The following is a 22,422-nucleotide window of genomic DNA, read 5'->3' as shown; positions in this document are numbered from 1 at the left end:
GACTATTGGCCGTAATAATCTACGTTCAAATATAGTGATGAAACTTTAAGTACAATGATAGTTGTAAATAATTTAAAAGATTTTCTCTATACTATTACGAGTAGTACTATGACTTGTTTTATGAAAATATAAAGAAATGTACATAATGCATGTGTTTTTTTTTTTCCTTTCTTTTTCCTGGTTAACATTCAACGATCGATCTAAGAAATAAAATCTCGCATCCAAACGGTCCATAAGACAATGCAGCAACCTTTAAGGTGTTCGGTCATTATCAGTGCGATGACATGTTCTCGTAGAGAAATATATACACCATTCTGCGTCGCACACTCCCCAATGATTTTTTTTTAAAAAAAAAAGAGACCTCTCTGGCACTCTAATGGAGTCAAGGTTGCCAATATTAGACTATTCCAGCAGCTATCCCCCTCGCTATCCAACGATATGAAGTGGTCCTGTGAATTCCTTTCCTGTTTTTTTAAACAAAGCGAGCAAGCATGCACATTTAGTTGCATTTGTTTGTAGCAAGCATCCCTTCATAGGATTCCTTCAGTGAAAGAGACCCATGCCCGCGCCTCATTACAAGCCCAGTGTCTACATTTGGGTTGCCAAGTCCACAATTCCATCCTGTGGATAGCAATGTTAACGGCTCGAACCGGGTTCGGGGTTTGGATTCAGCTTTCGGACCAAGAGCTGGACCGATCACGGAATTCATTCCACTTGCCTGAGATCCGAGGTTCATGATTTTAGACAGGGTTCCATGGATCAGATCTTAGTGTTCTAAGCTATATAATTTACCACTTGGCGATCTTATTAGACCACACTCGATCGACTTGATCGGGCAATCTAATCGAGACCAAAATGTCGAACTTTGGGTTCATAAGGGGTCACGATTTGGGCTTGATCCAGACACACCAGGTCCAAATTAGACCCTTTCCGTGCGGCGAAGCTGTTGGAGTGTCAGCGTGATGCTTGCCATGTGACTGATTGCGAGAGGGATGGCTCTGTGGTCCCAATGGTCCCCCCACTACTATAACTGTGAAGTGTAGTCCAAGTGATACACAAGTAGGATAACTTGGCACTAATGCAGTCATCATCTCCAGCCAAACCCTATACCTTACCATGGCTATTATTGGTTGAATTAGATCCGAAGATCTCGGACCTTAGGCCTGATGTTAGTGGGTCCTATGACTGTATGTGAAAATTCCAGCACAAATAGTAACCAAATCTTGATGCAATAGGACAGAATGATCTTATCTTCTCGTCCCATGTGCTATATAATTTTCATATGTATTTGTTTTGCATGAGTTAGAATGACCAAAGGACGTGATGTGTATGGCATTTTGGTCTGAGCTTATGCATTTTAGCGTCTTGTATTCCATACTTTGATTATATGGCCGACATAAACATGACTTATTATGGACATATCATGCAAGCAAACGTCAAACATGCACCGACTATGGAGAAAAATGCAATTAGCAGTGAGACACATGCAATGACACTAAAAAAATGCATCTAAAACCAGGTACTAGTTGTGGCCAGCTCTGTTGCATGTCAACATAAATGGATATGAAAAGCAACTATCTAGCATTGTTAATTGGCACCTCAAGTTGCAATTCTATTCTGCCAACACATTTAAAACTATCGCCGTCGTTTCCCTAGCTCCAATAGAATTACAACATATTACAGGTCACTACATATCCAATAAAAACTATTTTCCCATGGCATGATCGAATTGGTGCAATTAGGATACATACCATATGGTAAGATTTGATACAAAGGACCGACTCCGCTGTGATAGATGATGGTTGAGCTTCATTTAGCTTTGTAAAAAGTTAAAACCATATTTTATTTACAATAATTGGGAGATGAGAATAAGTATATATCCGTTTCTCATCCTAGTTCCAACCCGGCCGTTGCCATGTTTGCTAGCTCCCATGAACATGGAAATGCTAATTCTGAATGGCACTGAATTCTCATAGAAAATAAGTAATGCCATACCTAAGGGAAGCTTGCATGACATTTCTCGAGTCCTAGCTACATGTCCGAGCAAAAATGCAAATATATTATTAAATTTAGGAAGATCAGTGATATATAATAGATAATATAATAATGTGTATGAAACATGGAAAATATAATATCGTATATCATCTATCATATTTAAATTATTTATTTTATAAAATTATATTGTTAGTCATATATTATTCAATCACTAATAATTGTTTAATATTATTAATAATCGATATTAATAATATTGAGTAATATGAGTATATTAATGTTACAATTGGTGGTACTGTTAACATTCTTATGTGATATATATAATATTATATGGTATAAGATTTGAGCAATCATTGTCACAATATTATCAATATCAATATAATTTTATTATTATTATTATTATTATCATTATTATTATTATATATATATTGATGTGTTAAAATTATCCTAATACTTATTACCAAAATTTGAATGACATTGATAATTCATTAATATATATCTTAATAATAGTAATATATTAATATTAATGTATTGATGGCATATTATTGGTTATGCCAACAGGTCTGCACATGAATTGGGTTAACCATTCACAATGATTCTCGTGAATAGATTACTTGGGAATAGAAAAATAATTTTTGATTTCTGTTTTGGACAACCAAACATGTAACATAGCAGCCCTATCTTGTACCAAAAATTTTCTCATTTTACCTAGCATTCCACATGGCATGGGCTGATTGGTTCAATACATGATGTCAATACGATCCTCCATTCTCATGCCACATGGTGTGCCAGCTACAGGGAAAAAGCAAAATTCTTTGTGCACCACAGGCGGTGTAGAAAATCCGACGTAGAGTGCGCCATCTCGTTCGATTGATTCATATAATCACCATTTTCAATGCACATTTAATGTCTGCAGATCAATTTTGTGCATATTATGAATGAATATGCATAGGATATCATAATTTTTTTTTAAAAATAGGAGTATTTTTGTCATTCAAAATTTTCAAACGAAAAAGCCGATCTACAGCCATTAGATGTGCGTTGAAAAATAGTTGAACAAAAATATTCCTCTCATATTATGATATCTTGATCATATTATGACATCCTGGGTTATATTACGCCACAAAATGTCATAATTTTTTTTAAAAGATAAGGGTATTTTGGTCATGTAAAATTTTTAAACAGAAAAAATAACCTGCAGTCATTAAATGCATGATGAAAAGTGGTGTCTATGTGGACTAATCAGATGAGACGATGCACTCCACATCGAATTTTCTACACCACCTGTGGTGCATAAAGAATTTCTCTAAAGAAAAGTGAAATTCTTTGTGCACTACGGGCGGTGTAGAAAATCCGATGTGGAGTGCACCGTCTCATCCGATTGGTCTACATAGTTATCACTTTTTAATGCACATTTAATACCTACAGGTTATTTTTTTTATTTAAAAATTTGATATGACAAAAATGCTCCTATCTTTTGAAAAAATTATGATATTCAATGTCTATATTATGACATCCTGCATCCATAAAATACACAGAATGTCATAATTTTTTTTAAAAAATAAGAGTATTTTCATCATTCAAAATTTTTAAATAAAAAAATCGATCTGCAGGCATTAAATGCGCGTTGAAAAATGGTTATACAAAAATACTCCTCTCATATTATGATATCTTAGGCCATATTATGACATCCTGAGCTATATTACATCATAAGATATAATAATTTTTTTTTAAAAGGCAGCTATTTTCATGATATAAAATTTTTAAAAGAAAAAATCAACTTGCAGATATTAACTGCACATTGAAAAGTGGTGACTACATGGACCAATTGGATAAGGCAGTGCACTCTGCATTAGATTTTCTACATCACCTGCAGTGCACAAAGAATTTCTCTAGAGGAAAAATTTTTATCAACAGTGTTGGGCCTTGTATGGGTGTTCAAACTTTCTGCCCCCCACCCAGTCACTATCCTAATGTATAATTTTATGAGTAATTCATTATGCACCGCATGCGGTGCAAGTGCAATAGAAGCGCACTGTCCAATAATATTGGAGCACGTAGCGTACTTAGATATGATAGATATTTAATATCGCTCAGCTTTTTTTCTTCAATTTTCAATGATAAAAATATCATTCTCTCTATAGAATAAAAAAAAGAATAATACCTTAGATGACTTTCTGTGAATATATATGACTTCCTAAATGATATATATGATTTTTTATATCTTTATGACATCATAAATAATATATGTGACATCCTGAACAATATATATATAGTTTTTTTAATATTTTATATGAATTCTTTTGAATATATATGACATCCTGAATAAAATATATGACTTCTTGTGAATATATATGACATCTTGAATAATATATATGACTTTCTGATACCTTATATGACCAACAAGAAGTCATATAAAGCATAAAAAAATTATATATATTGTTTAGGATGTCATGTATATTCACAAGAAGTCATATATATTGATAAAAATTATATAAAATATTAGAAAGTCATATAAATTATTCAAGATATTATATATATTCAAAAAAAATCATATATATTGTTCAAAAAATTATATAAGGCATTAAGAAGCTATATATACTGTTTAAAATATCATGTATATTTATAAAAAATTATATATATTATTCAGAATATCATATATATTCATAGAAAATTATACAAAGTATTAAGAAGATATATATATTGTTCAGGATGTCATAAATATATAAAAAGTCATATATATGATTCAAAATATTATATATATTCATAAGAAGTCATACAAGATATTAGAAAGTAATAATATTGTTCTTTTTTTGTTCTACGGAGGAACAAACATTTTCGTTACTGAAAATTAGAGAAAGAAAAAGCTGGCCGGCATCAATATATTATATAAAAGCAGAGGTATGATGGTTGAGAATCTACCATTTGTGACCTTCTGAAAATATAATCCCAATACAAAAAAATAAAAAATAATAAAATCTCAGCTGCAAAAAAAAAAAAGGAGACTTTATCCTCCTTTTAAATCTGATCGTTTAAAATCTGACTCCTTAGCTCCTTTTTTTCTTCAACCCTTTTTATTGAAATTTGATCTTTATTGGGCATTTACAAGGTATGATGGCTAAGAATCCGCCATTTGTCATCTAACATTTATCCTTTCTTTAAATCTGATAGCTTGAAATTTGACTCCTCAATTCATTCTTTCCTTCAACCCTTTTCAGTATTATCTTTCCTTAAAATCTAGCTCCTCAATTCTTTCTTTCCTTCAACCCTTTTCATTATTATCCTCTCTTGAAATCTGAACGTTTGAAATCTGGCTCCTCAATTCCCTCTTTTCTTCAAACCTTTTCATTGAAATCCAATCTTTATTGGGTATTTACAAGACATTCTCTTCTTTATTATTGAAATTATGCTTTGAAACCATAAATCTGACCTTTGAAATAGCTAACCCTTAAAATAAAGCAATACTTGGGAACGTTGCCTCTCCTTTCTCTATATTCATCAGTGAATCATACAAGAACTTTATTACAAACTGTTAGTCTTCCCTTGGTAAAATTATAATTTCTATGATGGTCTAAAAAATTCATCATATCAAGAATATTTCTGCTGTGGTAAGCCACAGAAGATTAAGATTAGAATAATAAGATCATGGGAGGTCTCATTCCGTTCCAATCCAAAAAAGAAAGAATGCAGTCTTGAAATAGTACTTTTGGATGAATTGGTATGTAACTACTAAGATAGTAATATTTTTAATTTAATCAATAAAAAAAATATTGTTATAAATTGAGGCTCTAGATACAGCCACGGTCCTTACAAAAAGAGAAAAAATAAAAGTATCAATGACTTTTTTAGTTGAAGCATATTTGATATCCTGTATCTAAAGCCTCAATGCTGATGCTTTATGATATATTAACTTTTATTTCTATTATTTCATGATTTTTTACTCATGTATTGTTAAACCAGTGTTTTTAATGAACTATCAGCAATGTTGGCTTGGTTAACATCCCTGATCTCTCTCTCTCTCTCTTTCTCTGATCTTTTCTATTTGACCTGATGCATTTCTATCATTGTGTATATATGACTTAACTTCTGTTATATTAATTATTCTAATAACTTCATTAGGGTGAGAAGATTCATGCAAGTGTGAAGAACATATTAGTTTATAAATTTAAGCCCTTGCTGACTGAAGGCAATGTATATATGCTGGATCATTATTTAGTTGAGTCCTATCTGAAAATTTCAGAATCATGATGAATCATTATAAAATTAACTTTCAATATAAGACCATTGTTCATCCATGTGAAGATCCCAAGATTCTCCTTACTTGCTACTTATTTATATCTTTTAAAGATATTGTTTCAAATGCCAGCGAAAAGGAATATCCTTGTTTAATTGGTATATACAATGGGCTCTATATGTTTATTATTGTTATGCTGATCATGTTTGTCTAATATGATAGTGATATTTAAAATTTATGTAATTACATATGATTTTAGATGCTATTGGTTTGCTTACTGGGGTGGAAGACATTGAAAATAAAACAAAGGAAGGGAAACTAAAGAAAAAAATAGAACTAAAGATTAAAGGTTTGGGATAAGTGTTTCAAAATGAGAATTTATTCTCCATCTAGAAATATATATTCTGAATTATGAATGATAATCGCTTCTAAATAGAAAAATTCAGGTGAAATGGTTCCTGTGGGATAAATTAGCTGTGGATGTTGTTTTCTTCTTTGAAAAAAATTCCGACGGTCCTATTGTCATGCTCATTATCTATGTTCGGATAAAGTTATATAAAGATTTAGTCTATTTAACTGCACATTATTATAATACCATTTTGATTTTTATTTGAAATATTTTTATTTTTATATATTTTTTTATATTTAATTTGCAAACACCGTTCAAGTTATAAATATAGTTTATGAATCATAGTTAATCATAAATGGTGATGGCTCTGAGTTTGTTGATTTCAAAAATAGATCCTTTCAATATTTGAAATTAGTCAGTTTGAATTTCAATAATATATTAATTTATTATTTGCTTCATACTCATATTATATACACTATATTTCTAATTTTATAGTATATTTGGTGGAGACCAAGCATTAACTAAGTCAGATATGAAATCAGACCTCATACTCCATACTTAATGACTTCTTGCATCAAACTAAATGGATGACTATAGATGAGATCCCAGATTCCAAAAAAGTTAGAATTGATTGTTAAAATTTTATTGAAATGTATATAAACTTTTGCTTACTTCATTCTCCTTTAATTTATTTATGTATTGAATCTAAAATGTAATTTGACTATTGATACAGATTGAAAAATTTATGACTCTTGTAATTATAGAATGCATAAAGAATCAACTTGATTGGAACTATATTGTCTGCAAGCTACACAACATCAGAGTAAAGCCTGATGGTGGAAGATTCTTTTGCTGAAAAATATTCAGATCATGTCAGGAATATTGTGCCAAGGTATGCTTAAATTTAAAATATTTAAAGAATATTTTATGCTGAAAATATGTGTCTATATCCTAGTATGAATATGTTGTAATATATATGATTTAAGATCCAAATTTGGATAGCTGATGAATCTAAAAATACTTCTTTTGTGATATTTGACCCTGAGGCTTCCAACTTAGTAGGAATTTTTGTATATGAAATTCGTACTAGGATAAATTATTTGACATTGAGGCTTCCAACTTAGTAGGAATTGTCTGAAAAATATATCAGGATAAATTAAAATACTTCAGCCAAATTTTATTAACTATTTTATAACTAACTGCTTTCAGTTTTGATATTTAAAAAAAAATATTAACTATTTTGTAATTCACTGTATTCAATTTTGATATTAAAAAATTATATCTGGCAGAATGAAAAAGATGTCAGTATTTATCCTGATAAAATTTTTATCTTAATTAGAAAATAATATCTGTTTAAAGTTTAAATCAAGCAAAAAACTTAACTGGAGAGTTTAACATATATTCTGTTGTGAAGGTCTGCTCAGATGAAGAACTTATTAAGTTCTTTAGTCCTACTCCTTATTCTTTCTCGATATAATATTATTTTTTATATTTATATATTCAAAATTTCTACATACTTATCTGTTTAATTATCATATTAATATTAATTTTTATACTCAGTTATTTTATTTGGTACAATAGGATTGTGTTGAACAGAAATAATCTTAGAGTTTTGATGATAGTTTTGAAAATAAAAATAGTCTTGATAAGGTTTGATAGTACTATTTTATTGAAATAAAAATAAAATTAATTTATTATCATTATATCTGATATCTTTTCTATGTACGACAAGATAATTAAATAGTATGTAAAATTCTAAAATTGTTTCAGACATATTTTTCTGAACAGGATGAAAATGAGAGTGGTATGATCCCTTTTAAGGGACTTACTCCTACCAAGAGGCTTAGTGATGAAGTATTTAATGAAGACTCTGGATAAGATTTAGCTACTGAATTATCCTCTAATTACATCAAACAGAAAAAAATTATTAAGCAAGAAAAGGATTAAGATACCATATGAAGGATTTTATTATTAGGATGTCTTTGGGTTTTTTTTTTTAGAAACATTAAATGATGATATTTTTTGTTGAAGAAACTTACCTTCTTTTACTTTTGTTTAAAGTTTATGGGATATTTAGATGTGTTAATTTGAAGTTTTGAGTTATGGATATTAATTTTATGAAATTATGATATCATTTCGTATTGGTGTTTTCCACTTTAAATTCCATCAAAAGAAAAGAATGAATTTTGCACTCCAATTTAAAGTTTTGAATTATGGATATTAGTGGTATTTGTAATAAACATTAACATATGTAATAATTAGAAGTAATTTTTGGATCAGAAGTCACCCACATAGGGTACTTATAATGAAATAAAAAGATTACACAGTTATTTTGTCCATATATATAAGGTATATAATATTATCTTTAAAACATAAAAACAAGCTTAATTATTATAAATAACTGAAATATCAAACTGTGTCATTACCTCTGTTAAGATTATTTCTTCCTAGGCCTTACTTAAGAATGATGTTTAATGCGTATCAGTTGACATAATCAATATGAATGCCTCTCAATTTTTTATACTTAGAATCTTGAATTGCACTAAATGCGAGATGCATACTTTATAGTCAATTTTCTATACTTCCTCAAAATCAACAATCTAATAATGATTGAAAAAGCATCAAAATCTATGTAAGATTTTTAAAATTTTCATAAGTCTTTATATTTTTATATGTCCAAAGTATTATTTTTTTTTTATTTGAGATAATTGGAAGACTGATGTTATAATTGTTAGATATGTGCTGGTTTGTATACTTCTGTTAAAAGAATCTATAGGTTTAGATCATATGCAACTATTATTATTGATTGATACTAGTTTATAGGCCCGTGCGATGTATAGGATGTAATTTTTTTATTGAGTCTCTCTTTTCCTGCCTCACGTGCATAACATGTGAGATTTCAAAAAAAAAATAAAAAATCTAAAAATATTTTTTAATGAAGTAATATCATCCCATTGATACAATCAATTTTATTTTTTAATGTACTGGCTTTCATCTCAAATATCCTTGCAGTTTTTTGTATCTATATTTCTCTCAACTATATTTATCCACTTTAGGCTCAGTTATTGTAATGATTCTGATAGATAAACTTGGAAGAAAAGTGCTTCTTCTGAACAACTTTTTTAGCGTGATAAGAAAAAAAATTATAACTTTGCTGAATTACTCTCTTCCTTTATTTGAATATTGTTTGTAGAATATTTTATCAGAAAAATTGCTATCAAATATAAACCGCATTGTATTTTCTCACTGCATATCAAATCTAGTTCTACAATATAATATTACATTTGGAGAATATTAAATGGAGCTTTTGCTTCTCTAAATTATTGATGTATTGTGAGATGAATAATACTATTTTGATGTTACAATGATAATCATATCTACTGATCATCATCATATTTATTTTTTAACTTCAATTTTTCTATTTTACAAGGAATTTTTGATGTTCTTTATTGGATTCCCATATAGTTTCTTTAAGTATCATAGTAAAGGCTAGCAAATTATAGTTCCTTTGAGTTCCAGTAGCTTCTACCTGAATTGTCAACATGTGTTGCTTAATGTATAAAATTTCTGTCTCTAATAAGATTTGCTATTAGTATTTTGAAATAACTGCTTTCTATTATTAAAGCTACTTTTATTGTCAAATTCATTAATTTTACTCTCTGCTTCATGTGATAACGAAGCTGAAATATTCTCTGTGAATTCCTTTCCGCCTCTTAAAAAATATAGTACTGAAGCATTGGAACTTAGGTACTTGGAAGGTCTTTAAAATAACTGCTTCTTATTGTTAAAGCACTTGATCATGAATATTTGAGAGATCTTTTAATTGCCCTTTAATTTTTTGATTGCAATTTTTATTTGTATCAATTAGAATAGTTACAAACATCCAAATGATATATCTTTTAACAATATGCAAAAATTATTTAAAGCTACAAGTTTGGATACTAACAATGTTAATCACCGTTGCAATTGCAGAGTATGGCTATACTATGAACATAACAAAGAAGAGTGATGTCTATAATTATGCAGTAGTTTTACTAGCGATACTAAGTGGGCACTTGAATCCCATGCTGGAGATGGGGTGCATATTGTTGAGTGAGTCAAAAGGAAGATGGGAAGCTTTGAATCAGAAATATCTTTTTTTTTTTCATTCTATTGAACTTTCAAATTAGAAAGGCATTTATTAAGCTTAGTTGCTCATTAAGAATTAAGCGGTACATACTAAACCTAAAAATATCTATTTTTCCTTGCTATTAGAGACTTAAAACAATAAGAAGTGCTTTCCAAAATATAGGTACATATTGATATTTTCTAACGTGGGTATATGGATCTTCTTTTTTCATCTTTTATTTTTTCTTTATTTTTTTATATGAATTTAATTTTATTATTTATTATTAATTTTTTCATCTTTAATTATATTTTATTTTTATTTTTATGTAATTTAATAAAAATATTATTTTTTTGTTATCATTTATAAATTTTTTATTCTAAATTTTGTGCATTGCATGAGTGTAGGACTCGTTAAATATTTATCCTATATATTTTAATATAATTGATTTTTATCCTATGTGTTCTAATGTAATTGGACAGTATATTTTATGATAATTTTATTGTACCGTATGTGATGCACAAAAATTTTCTCATAGTTTTATATTTCATCGTGGGCCCACTTACCAAGTTATGTGTTGGGCTGAGATTTGAGAAAGTCCAGTTCGCTTTTAGCCATTCTTATGAGGCAGCTGCGTCAGTGGCATCCGAAGGCGGATGAGGTGATGATGATGAAGCTGACCCCCGCCATCTCCAACGGGCCCCATTCTCCCTCCCTCCTACTCCTCTTCCCTTGTCTTCGCCGCCCAAACCTCCCTTTCCTTCGACCACGCATCCCGAGGTATCGCTCCCAATCCATCACCATTATTTAATCTCTCTCTCCCCTTTCTCATTCGTATTTCTCTTCTTCTGTGTCCGTGGAAAGGGCGGAGATGTCGTCGTCGTCCTCCTCCTCCTCCTCCTCCCAAAGGGAGCAGGCTGCCGTCGCCTCATCCTCCGCCCCTCCTCTACCGGCCAACCGAATCGTGGTGGGTTTCCCTTACTCTTAATCAAGAAAACCCTGAGCATTACCATGCAGCGCGCTTTCTTGTTGAGCGATCTTGTGAATCTAATCTTTCCTCGCCGTTTCTCCGGTTCTATTTTGTGTCGGCAGTTGGGTTGCGGCGCGGTGTCGGTGGATTATTTGGCCTCGGTGGCTTCCTTCCCAAAGCCTGATGATAAGATCCGAAGCACGAGCTTGAAGGTGCGTTTTAACCTTCACTTTAGGGTAGGGTATGGGGCTATACTGGATTATCTGATGGTGATACCCATATTTTTGCGAAAGATTGTTCCTTTGGGGGTTCACCAACTTTTTGCTTAGAAAAGATTGAGACTTCGAGTGATTTTGGTCTTGGTGAAATGGAATGATACTACTCTCTAGTACAACTAACATTATATTGTTTCAAAGTAAAGCTGTAACTTGGGTTTCTAACCTATCATGTACAATTACAGGTAGGAGGAGGCGGAAATACGGGAAATGCTTTAACAAGTGCAGCTCGTCTGGGTTTGAAACCTAGGATAATCTCTAAGGTTTTGCACCATTTTCCTTCTTTTATAGTTTCATCTTTCGCCAGACCTGACGTTTCCTTAAAAAATAATGGAGAATTCAATTCACAGCAGATTTGCTTATGTGCAATATGCTTGTGTACGTTATACAAAAAACAGAGCCGATGTGCTACAAGCTTCAATCTTTAGGTCATATTCGTTTGCTGCATCCTGTTCTTCTTCTAAAGCAATATTTTGAATTTTTATTAAAGTTTTAACCGCAATTCAGTTTATGAACAACTGACATTTTTGTTATCGACTGATCTCCTTACTCATGTCATCTTCTACTTATTGGCCTTAGGTGGCTAGTGATGCACAAGGTGAAAATGCGCTTGCAGAACTTGAAGCTGATGGAGTTGATACATCCTATATGGTGGTATGTTCAGTATGCCTTTCTTTTCCATCACTGCCTATTGAAGCATTTATTTAAATGTATCGTGGCAAACAATTCTTCATGTTCCTCTTTAGATGTATTGCACTAGATGTATCATGTGTTGTCATGTTTCCATAACCCTGATATATTATGCATGACATACTGCCAACTGAATTGGTTATCAAATAAATTTTCACTGTTTCCATGAATTATACCATCTACCTATTACTGCATTGTGTTCTGGCATTGATGGAAGGAGAGATGAAATTTTAAATGTAAATGAGTTACTGGTATGAGTATGGACTGCTTATTTCAGTGAAAGGTTTTTTTCATGATTGTCATTGTAAGCTTACGAAAGAAGAGATACCACATCCAAATATTTCTTCACTGGTCATCATGCTTCTTGATCCCCCCCTTTTCAGGTTTCCTACAACGCACTTAGCCAAAATGGTGCATAGATGCTAATCTAGTCATGTTATTAGGAACTATCTCTCTCTCTCTCTCTCTCTCTCTAACAAACACATTATTTAGTTTTTTTTTTAAATTCTTGTCTTATTATTCAATTCATTTAACGTGCATTTTTCTTTTTCTTTTTTGAATTCATCAAAATTGGGTACAACTAGTTGCACTACCCTAAAATAAGTGTTTGGTGCTTTTTCATGACTTGAGCCATTTCTTTTTCAGGTTTCAGAAACTGGAAATTCACCATTTACCTATATAATAGTCGACAACCAAACGTAAGCACTTTTCTACTGTTCAACTTCTCTACTGTTCTACCGTCAATCTCAAAATATGTGTTGCCCTAATGATATTGACAAATACAATCTTCTTGGTTGCGGTTATCAAGAATTCATTATTGGAGCAAATGTAATCTGATTAGATTGTTTTGCAGTTTAAATTTTTGGTAACCATACATACTTAGACATTAAACTTTGGTTAAAAAAAGCTTATCCATATCTAGCAAAACCTCACACCTAGGCAAGTCACTTAAGAAATGCCTTGAAGCTTACGGATGAGGCAATATAAATTACAGGATTTGCATCACACATGACTCATCTCAGTTGCATGCCTTGCAACTTTATTGGGTCTTTGATTACTTTTAGTTAACTCCATATCTAATAGAATTGAACTACAAGGTATAAACCGTTTGGTCGTAAATCTTCAAACCCAGAGAAAAGTTTGATTTGGAATATGAAAAGGTCACCCATATTCATTTTCTTCATATGATTAGTTACTGTTGCCATGCCTTTTCTAAAGCTACTTTGACCTAAGAAATTTTTGCACTATTTTGCGTCCACCTATGACATTTTATTTCTTAAAAAAGGTATGAAAGCTAATATAACAATTTTTTTAAAAAAAATATATTCTATGTCAGCCAGTTGTGTCCATACTTCCTTTTACTTTTTTCTTCTCCTAGTTATTTGTTCCCTTCCCAGCTTGAGTGGCCAGTTTGTAAATGATTTATATGGTTACAGCATGTGAAAGGAAATATGATAGATAGAGCATGCTATTCAACATCTCTTTACATGCTACCATATTGATCTTTGGGTCTTCTTGACTCAGACTATGTGATAGAGTTTTTATAGTTGATCTTTCTGGGGATAAAAATTCATGTGTAATCAATTGAATTTCTGAAGCAGCAGTGATGGTAGATTAAATTTCTGATTGTGTTCTCAGGAAAACTCGTACCTGTATTCACACCCCGGGAGACCCTGAAATGGTGCCAGAAGATCTTTCACGGTCTAGCTTGTCTTCTGCTTTAGATGGTGCAAGTCTTGTGTACTTTGATGGAAGATTGCATGAAACTGCTTTGGTTGTTGCTGAAGAGGTGGTAATCATTTTATTCTGGTTGCATCTACAGCTCTTGTGTTGCCTTCTCATTCTGCATAGGCTTACTAATAACTCAAAGCAGGAGGCTAAATACTCACCAACTATCAAAAAATACATTGATGTTAAAGATAGCAAAACATTAGAGTGTACATCCTGAAGAGACATGCTTATGATTCTGCTTACGCTTCTGCTTGGCCCAATCTAGCGCCAAAGCTTAAATATATAAAAACATTTATTAGATACTTTTCTCTACCTGTATCAACATTTTCACCATAACATTTACTTGGTTTGCAGTTGGCTGAACATTGTGCATAAGCTGTCTATGATTATGTTATAAATAATATATCTTACTTTTATAGTTCTGAAAGTCTTGAAGAGCATATTAATATTTATGGAAACAATGTTTTTTGCTTTATGTTTTTTTATGCTAAACTTTCTCCTTCTTTTGCCAATTCATCTAATCGTTGCTCAAGGAATCCCTCAGTGCAGGCAAGCCGAAGGAAAATTCCTATTTTAATTGATGCAGAAAGAAAGAGGGAGGGACTGGATGATCTTCTTAACCTGGCAACTTACATTGTATGCTCAGAAAAATTTCCCCAGGCAAGGAAATCTTTTTAGATGAAGCTGAATGGATTTATATCCTCTCTCTTTTGTCTATGAAGTCAAAATTTTCTGGTGGACAATAATATCTCTGAATGCATATGGCTTATCAGTTATGGTTATAGTCTGTTTGCTAAATCACAATACTAGGATATGGTTCAGAATGTATCAATCCCCCAAAGGCAGCTTTATCAGCTAGCTAAAATGGCTTGACTGGTTCTATTTATGATGTCAGTAGACCCTTAAACACTCTTTTGAGTCGAACTTTATACACATTACTCTCATGGAAGTTTACTCCTATTCTGTGCATGGCTAGACCTTCTCTTGAGCATCTCTGCAAGGTGCTTCTTTGTTGAACCTGGCCTGATTGGGCAGCATTAGCAGCATTTTGATGTGTACATTCTTTTTAAATTTGACCTGGATGAGTTCTTGAGAAGCACCTTAATGGGTGGATCTAGGTTCGTTGGGTTCAGGTATGCCGTGAGCAGCATCTTCTAGGTGTTGGCTTCCTGTACTAGGTTTTGCAATTCTTGAATTCAGCATGAGAAGCACCGTATGAGGTGCCAACTTAACAATCTAATGCAGACCCTTGTCTTGGCCCTTTCAATCCTGGAAGTTCACTAGACTCTTCTTATCAGTGCTCCATCCTACATGCCCTTGACATGTTAAACATATCATTTGTGTATTCCTTCACTAGTTTATTTTCTGCAACTGTGTCAGTAGAAAAATAGCCCTTACTATTGATCTTCATTAGATACATAACGTAATGCCAATCCACTTACAATACATGTTAATTTTTATAATGTAAATTTTATATAATTATCTTCAAAAAGTTTGATCAGTACTTTGGGTCTAAAGCTGCAGATCATCTGTAGTCACCTAGTACTATGAAGGATAAACAATTCTTTCTTTGGTTTAATAATTTTACCTGACAGGCATGGACAACTGCACCATCTATTCCTACTGCACTAGTATCTATTCTTCTGAGACTACCTCATGTCAAATTTGTAATTGTGACCCTTGGAGATAAAGGCTGCATGTTGCTTGAGAGAAGCATAAATGGTGAGTTTCAAATCTTGTATTTCCCTGCAAAATGATGTTGGTTAAGGCATTTTAAGTCTGAATAATGAGGATGAGTGTGCCAGGCTTGATCAGGTTGTGCTGTTGTTATCTGCCTTACTCATTTTGCCATCTTAACTGTCTTCAATAGAGGCTCCTGAGACGGAGGAAACATATGTAGAAAGTTTAGTTGAGTCACTGAGGCAGAAAGCTAGTGGAAGCAGTACGATTCCGACATGTATTTCTTCCAAGGTATATTCGGACAACATAAATCTCTCCTATATATTTTCTTTCTCCAAATTATTTTGATTGAGCTGGGATATGGAGTCTGCAATCTCAAGCTTCATCCAAGATAAATGGACCATGATGTTCCATGATCTGCTGCCTCAAGCTCATCAGCCCTAATGCAATATGTCAAACTAATTACCTGAATAACTCTATATATCAACCAATCCAGTTAAATAACTTGTTCAGGAACCTCCAAAATTTAGCATTGTATTTCTACGCTTGTTGTACGATCCAATAACTTTGTGATTCTTTATATCATTTCAGTCAAGCCTCAGAATTAGTGCAGATGGAATAGGTGCTATAAGTGGGAGGTTACTTGTGTGTACAGCAGAGGTGGTACCTCCTTCAGAGCTAATTGACACCACTGGTGCTGGAGATGCATTCATTGGAGCAGTTCTCTATGGTATTTTGAACATATGGTTTTCATTTTCTTTTGTGTTGCATGATTTTGTGGAAATATCTTCAATAGTCTCTGTTTGTCATCCTAATTAGTCATTCATTCTTCTGAAGTTCTGGTTTTGAACTAAATCAAGAACTGCCTTTTCTCTGTCATCTTCTATAAGTCATATGATTGAGGTTTTAATTTAATTTTAATTTTGAATATAGATAATAAAAAGAACATACCATGTCTTCTTTGTCCACCTGACATCGTGTATTGGTTTGAAAGCTGTGATGGAAATTTATTGTTGTTCATGAGTCCGGAGTTCATGTTCTGATGTGCATTAAGAGCTCGAAACAATAATTCTAAGCCAAAAGCTCAGAGCCATGTCATCTGATCTCTCTTGCTGTGCCTGAACGAATATTTTTGGTGTTTATCCATGTGCTTTTTGTGTAATTCATATTGCCATTTGTGTGCTTACTGTGTCCCTCCCCTCCCCCCCCACCCACATCTCCTGTTTAGCTTTATGTGCAGGCATGCCTCCTGAGAAGATGTTGCCTTTTGCCTCTCAAGTGGTACGCTAACTTTCTTTCGTCCACCACTATAGACTTCAATTTCGCTAGTTAATGGCCATCTTTATTTCTGGTTTTGCTTTTCTTCTGCCCTTCAAGGCAGCTTGATTTGGGATTTCATCTGTCATTCCAAATTTTGTTTCTCATTTCATTTCTTTGTGGATGACTTGGCCCACGAATCTATGGGCATCGGTTGCAGGCAGCCGCTGGATGTAGGGCTTTGGGTGCTCGGAGTGGTTTGCCATGGCGCACAGACCCCCGATTGGCTCCATTTTGGCACTAAGCTTCACATATACCACCACTCCTGAGACTTGGAAATAAGCAGGGGCGCTTCAACTGGTGTAATATAAGCTACACTTATTCTTTGTTGCTGCCTTAAATAGCATGAGGCAGTCTGTCATGTGATCATTTCGGATCTGAAAGCAGAGAAAATGACAATTAAACACTATTTGGGGATCAGCTTGGCTAATCTCTGTGGATGGGCTATGATTTCTAGTTTTCACATTATCATATATCATTATATTCCTCGGCACTATTGTTATGAAGTACAAACCTAAAACACTACAATTTTAAAAGCTTTTTGGCTCAGACGATCGTGACCTATCATTGTAGCATTCATCCATTATTATCTTTCTTATTACGACGATAACATCTCATGGTTAAGAGCATCTCCTTTCAGGTTTACTTTGTTATAGTTTTGGTAAACATTGATCATCCACCGATAGTCAAGTTGTTGAGTTCTACTCTGAAGCTTTCCATTGAGATAAAGGCTTGGTTCTACTAATTTTTCATTTTGGCAGCTCAGATTTGCTTTTCCTTTTTCACATCTGCAGACCGGGTCAAGAGGTTCAGTCGGTCCAAGGCGTTACCTCAGGCTTGTTGCATCCTTGTGTTGGAAAAGATCTGTATGGGGAAACATCATAAAGTCTTCCCCCGACAAAATCCATCCCTAATCTAGAGAGACCAGCAACCATGCGACCTTCTTACACGACTATAGTTGTTGGTTTTTTTTTTTGGAAAAAAAAAGACCATACCATACACACATGAACGCAAAAGAAAAGAAAAGGGATACATGTATGAAAGTCGGCAATGTGGCTGCCCCTTGGTTGCCGACCTCATGTTACGCTTTCCTTCCAGAGGAGCCGGTCTCTCACCCTCTTTGTCGGTGTAGGCAGCGAATTCCAGAGTAGAGGCCGTTCGAGGGGAAGAAGGAGAAGGCGATGCAGACTCCGGCGGGGGGGTTCTTGTGCCAGCAACAAGAGCAGCAGGAGCAGGATACGATGGAGGAGGCGGGCGTCGTCGGCGGGGTGGGCATGGAGGTGGACGACGCCGACCCCATTGACGTCCTCCCCGAGTTCGACAAGCATCTCCCCCCGGTCGACGCCGACTTCTTCAACTCCTTCGACGACGACTTCGACGACCAAGACCTTGCCTGATCAACAACCATTTCCCTCTTTCCCTCCCCGGTACTTCCCTTCTCCTCTTCTTGATCTTTATCGCTTCTCGTTCCTTCCTCTTCTAGGGTTTATGGTTTCTCGATTCGTGCCTGTGGAAATTAGGGTTTTCGGAACAAACCTTTGATGGGTGTTCGTGTGTTTGTTTGGGATTCTTTACTCCTCTTCTGGATTTGGTGCACGATTGTAAAAGGAGAATTCTTTCTGTGTCTCCATGGGAGTTGGTGTTTCTTATTTATTCGACAGGAGTTAATGTCTCTTATTGTCGCATCTTTGTGGAAAGCAGGGTTCGAGGAAGAATCTTTGATGGATGTGAATGTTTTATTGGCCCATGCGGGTCTAATCAAATTAGGGATTTTTGGAGCTCTCTTTGTTTCTGTCTGATTGGGATTTTGCCATCTTCTTTGTTTGTGGGCATGGAAATTTTGAGAATGGTATTGTAAGATAGATAGTCCACTGTTTTGATGATTGGGTGTGTTAAATAGTAGATAGAAATTTCAGAAACCGTAGATGTTATATGAACTTAGAATACAATTTGATGCCATATATTTTACAATTTATTTTTTAAATATTTCAAAACAGTCCTTTAGATAATATTTTCCTGAAATCAGATTTACTTCACAATACATGTATTTTGTTATTGGCAATTTGATTTGGTGCAAGCACGTTGCACTTGATTAGTTAATATTAAATGCTATCACTAAGCATACTGATTGCTTATGAACAGAAATTGGTTTTATAAATTAATCCCTAGACCTGGACAAATGCTTTTCTTTATCAGTTAATCACAGGGCATAATTAGATTGAGAATTACCTAATACCTATATTATGTTTGATGAATGAAAAATTGAAAACCAATCCCAATATTTTCGTGATGTTCCTATGTCAGGGGGCCCTATTTCTACATTATAATACTTGGTGTCAAAGATCAAATTGCCCTACTGGCTAATGTACGGCAAATGCCTCTCTTTGTCTATGGTATTATTAAACATGAAGTCTAATGATCTATACTTTATTGCGGTACACATGTGACAACATTCAAAACAATGGAAATGATGCGACCTGGAAACCACAGATAAGACATGAGGAATGACTGGCCTGTGGAGCATAGAGTAGGAAAGAAACTCTTGAAAAAGGACTAGATACAAACGGTTTGTAATTTTAGGGGCTTTGATACAGATGGTAAAACTAAAGGTTTGTAAAAATTCAGCTGATTACCTAGGGTTTCATGATATATGATATAAGGAAATAAAATTTATCCATCAATCTCTCTAGAATTGATTGTAGAATCCATGATGCTGGTTTCCTTACATGTAATGATGCTGAAGCAATTTGTAATCTTTCTTCGTTATCTTTCTCACTTGAAATTAAGTTTTTAATAAGTATAGCAGCCAAGGGATCTTTAAACTTGAGAGCATTTGATGTGGATGGTAAAGGTAGAAGCTTGTAAAGCTTACTCAGTCATAAGTATTTAATGGGAAAAAAAACCAAAAAGTCATGGAAGTGATGGTAAAATTCATGTTGTAGTTGTCCTTACATGTGAAGGTGCAGAAGCAATTTTGGAACTCACTATGTTACTTGCTACTCAAATTTTTTTTTAAGCTCATCCACATTCCTAGACTAATCCTGACACTAAACTTTTACCCAACTTTTAGGATTTCATTATTTATAGTTAGTCAAGTCTGTAGTCAGAAGATGTGGGGCCTCACAGTCTTTAGACAAGTATTTGCATCCCTAAAATGGACGTATTTGTTGAATTCCTGCTAATTTTCATAGAGTTTGTCATTTACAGCAGTCCTCTCAGGGGATGTCCTTTTTGTAATTTCTTAATTACAACTCTAGATCCTAGCCTTGTTTATAACTTGCATGATTATGTCTGCATATCATTTTTGAAAGTTTGGAGAATTTTCCCCTTTAAGCTATGAACAATCAATTTACATATTTGGATAGTTTTAGATCTATTGTCTTTGGTGAGACATTCTTTCCTACAGAGCTGCTTGTTCATGTAGTTTATGCTCATCTAATATATCAAGGGTTAAAATTTCTTTTGTTTTCTTTTTCTTTGTTCGAGTTATGACATTGTTTGTTAGGCATCCAACATTTTGGACATTCCCAATTATTCATATACTGTGATAGTGGGTACAATAATATGCAGATGATAATTGTTTATAATTCAGCTGATTTATGAAACGTACATTTTCTTGGCTATTGTGTTATGGATTGGGGAAGTATCTTGTATCTTTTGTCTTTCTACCTGTTTGGACTGAGTATGTTGGTTCTTGTATAAATGGAAAAGACAAGATCTATGTTACATTGAAACACAAAATGCATGCTTTAGTCATTCTTACATTTCATGACCATCCGAGTATTGCTTTATGCCTGAGAATGGACATTCCAAGAACTTCCATGGGTAAGGTGTGTTTCACATATGATTGCTCTTAGGGTTCCTTTGATTTTTAGCTATGCTTGTCTTCTTGATATGGAACCCAAGGGCTACTCCTGAAGTAGTAATTCCTAAGTTGATCGATGGCAAAAAATGACTTGTGACACTCATCAAAGGGTATAAGCTGTCATGCACTCGAACTGAATGTTGGCTGTATACCATGACACGGTTGTTAAGAGTAGAACATTGCTTAGGGATATTCTGTGGCCTAAATAACTAACTTCCTTTGCTATGGGCATCTACATCATATTTTAAACTAGCAGTATGACATTGATGTTCAGTTCTGGCCCTTGAAATGGTATTTGGCTTGGCTTATGGATTCCACAGGCTAGTTAACTAAGGATTTCACTTTGTCATGGGTGTTAATGCTTATCTGTTATATTGAGACGGGTGATGCTGCATCTTCATTGCTCTTTAATGTATAAATTTTTGGATGCATTTCCTCAGCTTTTGGTGTCTCTTGGAACTTTTTCTTAACATGTGTTTTTGTTTTTGTTTTTTCCTTTTTGACTGGCAGGAGATAGGACTTCAATGCCTCGTCTACTGTGGAAGGGAGAAACAGAGGTGTTTGGTCCATTCTTCAGTCTATGTCAGTGGCTTTAGAGATGCTAGGTCATTTATGTTAAGTGGCCATCCTGGTGTTAGATTACTCATTACTATGTAGATATATAAGTCAGTCAGTTGGAAAGGTCACTGTGCTGCAATAGATGTTAAGACCAAACATTTAAAAGCATGGTTTGTCATACCGGTGTATAATGCTCCGTACTAAATATATCCTAACATGTATGGTTATCTAATCAAGATTTGGTAAAGGGGATGCACCACATCTCAGTATGCCAAATTGACTCCATATTGAGCATACTAATACCACATTATTAGTATGGTATCGAGTATTGAGTATGAGGTTCAGTACCGAGATTACGAACCTTGTTTAAAAAAATTCTGTACATCAAATTTAATATAATTTTATAAAGTGGAAAATGAGTTAATTAAAGCACTATTTGCTTTGACATTGCTTATAGTTTAAAAATATATATATATTTTTTTTATGGATGCAAGCATTTGGCTGCTTAACATGGTATATCTTTTCTTGATAATTTGGGTAATGTATCATGTCCTGTATAATTTGCTTTAAGTTGCCACAGGCATTTTAGTAAAATGCTCGCTCAGGACCTGCGTTACCATGGTGGTAATGACCTTTTTCTGTGTGGGGCATGACCC

The 22,422-nt window shown here is 33.6% G+C and overlaps 1 protein-coding gene across 3 annotated transcripts; it reads left to right on the top strand.

Moving 5' to 3' along the window:
• Positions 1–11,278: 11,278 nt before the first annotated feature.
• LOC105055774 (uncharacterized) lies at positions 11,279–22,195 on the top strand. Of its 3 annotated transcripts, none has more exons than XM_019854154.3 (14): positions 11,279–11,460; positions 11,545–11,647; positions 11,773–11,862; positions 12,111–12,188; positions 12,505–12,579; positions 13,261–13,313; positions 14,254–14,404; positions 14,896–15,006; positions 15,942–16,068; positions 16,217–16,317; positions 16,618–16,756; positions 17,255–17,307; positions 17,504–18,770; positions 21,719–22,195. In XM_019854154.3, exons 1-13 carry the CDS (start codon positions 11,303–11,305, stop codon positions 17,585–17,587), a joined length of 1,323 nt encoding a protein of 440 aa, XP_019709713.1. In that variant the 5' UTR covers positions 11,279–11,302; the 3' UTR covers positions 17,588–18,770; positions 21,719–22,195. The 3 variants fall into 3 exon arrangements, with proteins under 3 accessions (XP_019709713.1, XP_019709712.1, XP_073103027.1); XM_019854153.3 differs by having other exon boundaries at positions 14,254–14,407; XM_073246926.1 differs by lacking the exon at positions 17,255–17,307 and having other exon boundaries at positions 14,254–14,407; positions 18,138–18,770.
• Positions 22,196–22,422: the final 227 nt, after the last annotated feature.

Source organism: Elaeis guineensis, chromosome 12, assembly GCF_000442705.2.
Source record: "Elaeis guineensis isolate ETL-2024a chromosome 12, EG11, whole genome shotgun sequence".
In the NCBI taxonomy this organism is placed as follows: Eukaryota; Viridiplantae; Streptophyta; class Magnoliopsida; order Arecales; family Arecaceae; genus Elaeis; species Elaeis guineensis.
Note: the sequence above shows the minus strand (reverse complement) of the source record. Positions and strands in the feature narration are given on the sequence as shown.

Bases quoted from the DNA above. Each gene is read 5' to 3' on its own strand.
- LOC105055774 (XM_019854153.3), top strand. From the start codon at position 11,303: ATGAGGCAGCTGCGTCAGTGGCATCCGAAGGCGGATGAGGTGATGATG. The intron at 12,580-13,260 runs GTATGTTCAGTA...TTTCTTTTTCAG, and splicing joins TTGATACATCCTATATGGTG to GTTTCAGAAACTGGAAATTC. The intron at 15,007-15,941 runs GCAAGGAAATCT...TTTACCTGACAG, and splicing joins GCTCAGAAAAATTTCCCCAG to GCATGGACAACTGCACCATC.